This window comes from Filicampus tigris, chromosome 5, assembly GCF_054856515.1.
Source record: "Filicampus tigris isolate MCC_2025a chromosome 5, RoL_Ftig_1.0, whole genome shotgun sequence".
NCBI classification, from domain to species: Eukaryota; Metazoa; Chordata; class Actinopteri; order Syngnathiformes; family Syngnathidae; genus Filicampus; species Filicampus tigris.
This window is the reverse complement of record NC_141221.1, coordinates 17,275,677-17,285,669: the sequence shown is the minus strand read 5'-3', so window position 1 is coordinate 17,285,669 and position 9,993 is coordinate 17,275,677. Positions and strand designations below refer to the sequence as shown.

General features: G+C 40.2%; 1 protein-coding gene across 1 annotated transcript; it reads left to right on the top strand.

The window, feature by feature from the left end:
• Positions 1–539: 539 nt before the first annotated feature.
• arid5a (AT-rich interactive domain 5A) lies at positions 540–9,707 on the top strand. The gene is given in 8 exon segments (XM_086031148.1): positions 540–575; positions 578–602; positions 1,795–1,844; positions 6,840–6,999; positions 7,090–7,142; positions 7,923–8,020; positions 8,087–8,243; positions 8,326–9,707. Coding segments are annotated over 8 exon segments (1,662 nt in total). The 3' UTR covers positions 9,409–9,707.
• The last annotated feature ends 286 nt before the right edge of the window (positions 9,708–9,993 follow it).

Here is a 9,993-nt window from a genome sequence, read left to right as displayed (position 1 = left end):
GACAAGCTGGGACGAAGTACAGATTCTAAAAAATACACACTTTTATAGAATATTGGTCTCACACTAAAGTAACAACGAATGCAACTGTAATTACTCACTGCAATGCTAATTCTGGAACACTAGTATCAATTTGTTTGTTGTTAATTCATTATAATTAATCATCTTGGGTCTTAGATGTTTTATTTTTATTCAAGGGATTCTGTTTTTTCAAGTTTTTTTATATGCTGGTTTCACAGCTTATCCTAAATACTTAATTTTGGTATAATATTAAGAAACACTCATGAAGAGTTACATTTAACGGCAATCGCGAACCGATAGGAATGCAAATGAGAAATGAACACGACATCGTTATTGAGTGTCAAACCTGTGGGAAATAAACCACGAGTAATGCACATACAATGCAAATCAATGTGAACTGTAAGATTTAAGAGCTTGTAAGAGGGGGGAAAAAAGTCATGTGTGTGCGTGTGCATGCGTGTGTGTGTGCGCGAGATGCGTGTGAACCGATGAGTGTGTGCAGTGTTAAAAGACATCGTCTTATGTCAAAGCTTTATCTACAGTCACAAAAATCACTCCCATTGGAAGACGTTCTCTCGAGATGGGTAAGAATCATTTTTTACTTTGTTACATTACATCAAACCAGTTTTCAACGTAACATAATGTGTTCTGTGAAAAAAGACAATGACTATCATAAAGTACATTGAACATAGTTGGTTAATGTTCATGAAACTAAAGAATGAGCAATTAAAACATATTTTTGACAAACAAAAAGAAAAGAATTCAGTGGTCGAGTACAAGTTCAAATGATCCGTAAAATAGAAGTGATACATTTGAAATACAACTCCCATAGATGAAATAGAGAAGTCGGGGGTTATATTGAAAGTAGAATTAGAATTTGAAGCCGCAGCACAGGAAGCAAGCGATCTCAAAAGGAGCATATTGGTTTTTCACACAAACGAGACAGCGGTTGAAGAGATGAGAAGCAGACACCTCGGGCCTTAGGGGACTTTCATTCATTTTTAAATGTAAGTTTCATATACTCTTTTAATTAATATTATTTTCATTGGACTCCAATACTGTATAACAAAGAATTTGAAATGGACAAGAACTCAAGTTGTGGTCCGTGTTTCACGAGCACCTGTGACAACAATTTCTTCATGGAAACTTGCAACATGTCACTGCTTTGTACAGATTTTGCTAATGCTTTATTTAAACTATAGTTCAATCTAAAATGAATCATCAAAATTATTTAAAATGTTTAAAGTACTGTAAAATTTGGAATCAGTTAGTAATGTTTTTTTTTTAAATCAATAAATATAGCATTAAATGAATCAGAAATGCATTCAGGACATTGTTTTTTTTTTCTTTTTTAAGTAGGACATTTCTATGTGACAGTATATTAGATACAGTATGTAAGAATGATGTAGTGGAGGGTTAACCCCTTGAAACACCTTGTTAAATGAATACCTCACTCAAAAAGTCATTTTTCAATGCAGTTATTTTGTTGGATCTCAGAAGATGAGATTGCAGTTGTACCTCATATTGTGGCTGCAGACATGTGCAGTCTGTGTATATACGGTATAACAATATTATACAGAGCTTGTGTTCGTGAGCAGGAAGTGGTTTGTTACCTGTGGTTTCATATCAGACTCCGGTGACAATATGTTCATACAACCGTTGGAATAATATGACACTTGCAATGCTCCAAACAACTACTCCATTCAAATGATGCGCAGTTGCATGTTTGTTCTGATTTGATGTGAAGTTAACGAACACGATCTCGTTGTTGTTCAGCTCAGAGTGTGACGGTGGTCAGTGGGGAAGATATGGAGACACCGGGCGAGGTAAGAAAAACTGCTGGTAAAAGGCCTGTTGGGCAGCTGGTTGCCCTCTGAGCTATTTTCATCAGTTACAGTTGATGTGTGACTGCAGACATGACTACACACAGACGCCTTCTCATTTCCCTTTTTTTCGAATTTCATAAGGAGTGCAAATTTGAGGCGCTGCTCGATCGCATGTGTCATTTCTGCTCGGCTTGTGAAATGAGTAACAAGGAACGCGTGATTCTTCTTTGAAGGCACAATTTAGTTCTCTGTACAGTAAGTGCACATATTGTTCTGGTAACTGAGAGCGAGCTGCAATGTGAGAAATGCAGATTGGTTTAGCAAGTTTTCCCAGGCAGGTGGTTTCTGCGCTGACCTCTGGCCGGCCTGCAGCAGCGAACTTTGGCAATGTCGCCCACATGTACTGTAGTTCCCCAAAAGTTTCAATTAAACAGCTGTAGTTGGGACAGGATATTCATTGCAGCCTCCATCAATTTGGAACGGTTAAAAACAAATCTGGCCCAGGCAGTGACAGCATGACAACATTAAGACCTTAAGATTTACATTTTGTGGCTTTTTTCTTCAATAGGTGAACATCTGTGATGTACAGAGGCCATATAAAAAAACTTTTCAAAAATAAATAATATTACCCTCTCCCTCAAGCTTCGATTACAGCAATTTGAAAATGGATAACGAAAATTCAGAACATAAATGGAAAAAAAGGGTGGGGTGAGACAGAGAGGCCAAGCCTCGCTTCCAGCCACATTTCTATATTTTTTTCCTTGTCTTTGACTATGATAATTCATTCAAAATCTGTTAAAAAAAAAAAAAAAAATCTAAGAATTGTGTTTAAATTGTAAAGGTCTATGAAGTGAGAGAATTCAATAGAATAGAATTTTTTGTTAAGAGGAAGTCAACCCAAACATATTTTTTTTACAATATATTCTATGCCGGCCCACAATTTTAAACACGGCATTCTGATTAATATTGCTTTTGTGGAATATGAGAAATCCATCCGTTTTTAGCTAGCTCAGGGGGCGGCCATTTTCTCACTTCTGTCGACAGACGATGTCATCACAGTTGCTCAGGGCTCAGATGCTGCACCTGTTTTCTGAAGCTGAGCCATGATTGGTTGTTATCTGAGCCGTGAGCAACTTCGATGTCATCTTCAGTCGGCAGAAGTGATCAAATGGCCGCCCCCTGAGATGGCTAAAAATAGGTGTGCATTTTGCTGCTTAATTTATATTCCACTAGAGATTTCAACTAGAGGGCCTGCATAGAATATATTCTGGAAAAAAATATGTTTTGGTTGACTTCCCCTTTAAACAAAAGCCTTTATTAAATTGCTGACAAAAAATCAGATTAAGTAAAACAAAAGTAAAATGCAAAAAGTTTTTTTTAAAGGTACCATGACATCAAAATCTATTTTTTGAATGAGCATGTGACACATTTGGGTTTGTCATTTATGCAGTTTATCCATTTTTTGCAATAGGCGATAAAAGGCAAAAGGCTTGCAAAACATTCAGAACAGAATTTGACATCATTGTGACGTAGATTCAACGCTCGTTATTCAAGTTCCTGCCCGCTTCGAGGTTGCGACGCGCCCACTTAACTCCAGAAAACGGCTGACCGGTGACAAACTTCCTGCGTCTTGTGCAAAGCTAAAACTTTGCCACAGCTGCCAACCAAGAGCTTCAAAGCTGATAAAAGAACCTTCCAAGATTTTACCCCCCTAAAAAATATTTTAAAAATGGTGTAGCATGAGACCCATGAAGAAATTCACAGCTCAAAGGTTTGGGGGCATTGGATTCCCTTTGGGATTGTTTTATGTCTGAGTTCTTTTCAATACATGGAAAACACAAAATATTATCACAGTGACCATTTCTATCATTAGTTTATCTGTGTAAGGTGCAAAATCCCACCTTTATTTCAGTTCTACAATAACCAAATATGTTACAAATATTCAATCTTTCTTTTTGAAACATGGCAAACTACCAAACTGTTGCGCTGGCACCCACGGAAGAGGCATCTTTTAGTCCCGAATACTGATTATTTGCTTTCTTAGTCGAGCGGGTAGTTAAGGGGATAAACATTTCTTTCTGGTCCCGTTGCTGCGCAGAAGTGACAACTGCGTGTGGTGAAGAGTGTCTATGCCCCCCCCCCCCCCCCAACCCCCAGCACCCCCACCCCCCCCCCCATTTGGCACCCATCAGTGGCTGGGAACGGTTACAAATTTTGACTAAGGAAACAAAAAGACAAATACTGAATATTTTTATGAAATGGACTGAACTGCTTGGTCAAGTACATTGAGTCTAGTATCATTTAATAAACAGTATAAATGAAAGCAGAAGTCCCCTTGATGCAAATGTATAACAGTTTTGCTGAGACCCTTCGGGGGTGTAGAAGTACAGAGAACTCTCATTTTGGATCACAAAGACTGACTGCATAGGCTGTGTGTGAAGAAGTAGACCACCGAGGGGTTCAAACTGTGCAACGGCAAAGCTGGAAAGAGCAGTGCCGGGCAGATGGAGGGTGACTCAGTCGGGGCTCGCCTGGAGGCCCGCACCTTCACTATTACTCACCGCGCTGGCCGACTTCTCGGAACCAGGAACTACAGAGAGGAACTTGATTCAACATGAAACTACCTTGAGCTGTTTGTTGTAGAGTGGCTGCCCTAAAATTATTTGTTGAAAAAAAAACCCAGCATCTTCATGTGTTCAGTCAAATGGAAATAGCAATAGCATCCATTGTGGTTTTTCATGCTTCTAATCTATCGAAAGTGATGGTGTGATTGGCAATGTGAGGTTTCGTGTTTGAATATTTACCCTGACTCATTGTCATTTTTTTCACTGTAGCAACAGCATACACCAGCCAGTTTTTGCCCGGTAACAATAGTTCACACTCAATGTCATGTGCACATGGAACACTTTTAATAGCTGCTTCTCTTCTTCTGCGCTCTGGTAAACTTCTCTAATAAGACTACTTTAGTGCAGACTCGCGTTGTTTCATTTCTACTTCTTGCAAACCACAAATAGTGACATTGTCAATTCCTTTCACCGAGTTTGTGGGCAGTCTGAAATGTGCCAAGGATGCAAAAACGACTTATGAAATTATTTTTTTGAGATTGTGAATTGCTTTATGCAAGCAAGAGACAGGTGCAAACCAAAACCCTGAAAACTTGCTACTTCCTCTCCAGACAGGATGTGTTTTGAGAAATATCTTTTATCTCTCTCAAGTCCCAATGTCTAATAGAACAACAGTAATATGTGCATACATTTGAATGCATAGCAATAAAAATAAAAAAAGTTCATTCAAACTGAGAAATACTCTGTGGGCCCTGGTTGTGAATGGCTACCAGTTTGATGCACACTTCTGAAATAATAAATTTGCTCTAATAACTTTTAGTCATTACTGTATACGTTACTATTTATAATGATATTCATCTACGTGAAGACATTGATCATGTTATTGATACCTCACGATTATTAACAATGATTTAAAAAGGATGGTAGCAGATATCTATCAACACGCAACGTGTTATTTCTTTCATATGGAGCCCCCAGAGTGACAGAGATGAAAAAAATGGTGTTCCTTTGCAAAAAAAAAAAAAATTATTAATGCCCTCGCAAAGATTGTGTTCCTTTGCAACAAGGTTATTAGAGTTATGGAAAAATAACAAAATAACTCAAATTAAAAATGAATTAAAGAAATTGTTAATGAAATAAATTAAAAACAAATTTCTTATAAATAACAAAAAATAACCTTACATTTATGAAACAAACTGAAACCGACTATTATTATAGTAAAATGAAGAATCCAAAACTATTATAACCCCACCTTGTAATAATTCCATCGCAAGGGAATATTATGTTTTTTTTGCGAGGGAAGTTGTTTTTTTTCACTTACACTTTAGGGCTCAGGTGTCAAACCTACAAATCTAAAACCCAGGGGCCAGATCCACCCTGCCGCATCATTCTCTATCGACTTCATGTTTTCTTGCTAAAATACCAAAATTGCATATTAGTTTCACTTTTAAAAAGTTGAGATACTGCAAGTCTTTTTTTTTTATTTATTACGAATGCCTCTTGTAACCCAAATGTAATAATATTTGACCAAACAGTTTTACTGGCCTTGTTGTGTAAATCACTGCCGTCGGGCCACAACCTGTTATGTTACAATTTAATAAATTTAATCTTGTTTCACATATCTATACTATCAGTCAGTCCACATGTGTTAATTATTTTGACAAATTCTTGACTAAAGTGTTGAAAATGGCTTGCGTTCTTTGACGATGCAATGTTAACGGTTGAAGAAACATGGCGTTTTTGGGGTCTCAGAAAAAGTGATGATTTTGGATTTTGGTGGTACAAGGATTCGACACCAGCGAATATAAGAACCCAATATATTTATTTGGGTTCAAAGTCATAGCGGCCCTCCAAAGTAAAATCATAACTACGAGGTGGCCCGCGGCAAAAATGAGCTTGACATTCCTGAAGCGGCTCTATTACTCTCTGCAAGTGTTTACATTTTAAAATGATCACTTATACAACATTTCTCGAAAATCACAATGTAACATTGCTGGCGGGCCATTTTTAGCACAGGCCCACGATGTGTTATGATACAATATTATTATAACTCATTGTCGGTCATCATATACTTGCCACTTTACACCCATTTGTACAAATATTACAGTAGTACTATACAATATTAATTATTTACAATATACCAACATGCAATATCTTAACCTTCTGGTTTGTTTTATGAATTACAAAGTACTTTTAATGCCTTCTAAGTGTTGCTTTATGCCTTGCTTGTAGGCCTACTTTGTTAGTCATACATGTGTTTAATACAAGTATACATGTATCAATACACTGCTGTCACAATTAAATTTCCCAAACAGGATGGATGGATGGATGGATGGATGGATGGATGGATGGATGGATGGATGGATGGATGGATGGATGGATGGATGGATGGATGGATGTCTTATTAATCCAGTGCTTTTGACCTTCTTAGACGTCTCCTCCAGTCACTGAGGTCCATGACAAATGTAAGGACGGACCGCGACCCGGCCTGCTGCGTATGGAGGAGAAGTCATTTGTATTAAGTCTGCACTCCTTCATGAAGGAAAGGGGCTCACCCATTGAAAGGATCCCACATTTGGGCTTCAAACAGAGTGAGTTTGTGACTGCTCAACACTGTAGGAATACTAAGTTGCAGCCGGTATATTTGAGTTAACTCCTTCCATTTTTGTTTTTACTTCCAGTTGACCTTTGGATGATCTACAAAGCAGTTGAGAAATTGGGTGGATATAATTCAGTAAGTCAGTATTCATGGAAGTATTCATTTGGATGCTGTTGCAGACAACACAGACTACTGTTTATCAAGTGGAATAGTAGCATTAGACACATGTTAAGCTCTCAATTCATTACCATTATAAATTATCTTGCGGGGCACCGATCATTGCACAGCGCTATTTAGAGGCATTTCATAGTCACTTTGCCACTTGAGGTTCCCAAACTGACCTGCACGGAATATGGGTATTTGCGCTGGGCCCGTCCATCCACCCATCCATCCATTCATTTTCCGAACCGCTTACCCCGACTAGGGTCCCGGGTGTATCGGCCCACGAAATACATTTTAATCTGCCTTTCACACACAACTCCCGAAATGAGCCACCACTTTGCTAATTGTATTTAAGACTTGATTGCATCATAATTTGCGGCTACAATACAAGTGTTGCCACAATGGCTAGACAGCTCATTTTTACGAACTTATTCATGTTCTCTGCTTGTATCATACATGAGACAAATATGCTTCATCTGTGGTATACTATATGTGAAGAAAATGGTGGGGCACCAACCACTTAGGCATATCAAGAAAACTACAGTAATCAGTTATTATTTTCTAAGAGGAGTGTAGCTGCCGCTTAGTTCACTTATTCCTCAGGCCACCTCTGGGGACAAGAGACTGCTGGCCCACATAGAGAAAGGAAAGGAAGAGTGTTTGTGGTTTTAATACTTGTCCAACACAACAAAGTGTGTATATAGTGCGCAGGTAAATATAACGAATAGAGTCACAAAGTGATATCGTCAACAGGTGACAGCGCGACGGCTGTGGAAGAAAGTGTACGATGAACTGGGAGGGAGTCCCGGGAGCACCAGTGCTGCAACCTGCACTCGCAGACACTATGAGAGGTACAGCCATTCATACATTTCATGTATCAATCGATGTTTAACCATACAATTTGGCTCATGTCGCAGGCTAGTGTTGCCCTATGAAAGACACCTAAAAGGAGAAGATGACAAGCCTCTGCCTCTCAGCAAACCAAGGAAGCCTTATAAAAGGAATTCGGGAGGGAAAATGAAAGCAGAGTGGAAGGGGAAAAAGAGCAACGCAGATGCGGAAAAAGATTCAGAGGTAACACATCCTGCTGGATGAAACGAGCCGAAAGTTTCCCGTGTATTCATTATGACAGACTTTCAACTGTTTTGTTCTGCAGAGGCTGCTTTCAGAAGCTGCTAGTCGGAGTAAAGCAGGGGCACATCCTGGTTCTGCTCTGTGGTCAGCTAACACTGACATGCACCAGCCACAAGTGCCACTGACCCCTGACCTTTATGCATATTCACACCTGATGCACGGCCCCGCAACAACACCCTGGCCTGCCAGCGTCTCCTCAGCTGTCGGAGAGGTCATCTCTCCCCTGGAGAAAAAGAAGCGCGTAGCACAGGCCAGCCTCCGAGCGAATCCGCAGGGGGAGGAGAGGGACAGGCCTTCTGTTATCCACCGCTCCACGTCTCCGGCCTCTGGCAGTCACAAGTGCGACTCCTCTGACAGCTCGCCTCGCCCTCTGTCTTCTTCCTCCTTCTCCTCCAGGAGCCCATCCCCGCGCTCCATCTCATCAGAGGACGAAAATACCTCAGCGCCGAGCTCGGATTCGGCCCCCGGCTGTTTCATCCGAAACGTTGACACACCCATGAGTCAAACGTCAAAAGATCCAGCAGGGGAGAGTAAAGAAAGTGATCAAGTCAACTCCTCAAAGGATAAAAATCACATTAGAGAGCCAAAAGACGCCGCCAAAGACATCACATATTCTTTTCACGCCTCTAGCCAATTGAAGTCTGACTGTGTTCCAACATCTTCCTCTGGTTTCATCAAAGTTTTGACAAAGTCTGCACAGCTGCCGAGGCCCGCTCCTATCCGGCCAGGCCACAGAATCCATCACGGTGCTTTTACGCATCACGGCAAATCTTTAAAAAACATCGCTCCTCTCCCATTGCCTTCTTGGGAAGCGTTCAGGGCAATGCCAACAAAGTTGGCTCCCACCCAGCAGAGGCTATCCCACGCCACTTGCGTTGCGCCGTCTTACGACTTGTCAGCGAGAGACTCTCATCTCCGCAGCACGCTGCAGCAGACGGCCTTCCTCCCCAGAATGAGAATACCTCCGTCTCATCTCCAGCACCGCCATCTTCCTGTCAGCGCGGCCCACTCTGCTCTCATCTATCCGTACCCGTACGCCATCCCTCTGTGGGGTCCCCACACTTCATACACCATCCCCACGTTTTATACTCAACACAAACTATGATTCTATCATTTTATCTCAAAGTGTCAGCAATTTCTACTGGTGGAAAATAAATGTATGACCCTTTCAATGGAATTTTCCAACCATTTGACATTCTGTCATTTGAACAGCGATTCTCAAAAACTTTGCCACAACACGTCAGTAGGGTGTCACGTGAGATCATCAGGTGCGCTGTGGGAACATTATACAATTTCACTTAATTGATGAGGTTTGGGTTAAAATTATGAATTCATTACAAATAATGAATCTTTGTTTATGTGACAGTGATGTGTGGCACACCAATTAAATGCTTTTTCATGAAATCAGGGATTGGCAATTTAAATGGTGGAGTGGGCCACAATTCTTCAGACCACATAAAACCACACACTTCCTAACCAGATGTATGACAAAAATACTATTTTAAACATGGACAAAAAATAGGCACATAAGTGCAAAATACATGGTCCTAAAATATTTGCTTATTGATCAGATATTTTTCGATGCATGTAAAGATCAATTATGCTAATCCAACAACAAAGGGTTTCAAGCAATCAACAAAATAACCACGTACTGTAAGTTTTTTCCACTGCAAAGGCTCTCGTGAATAAA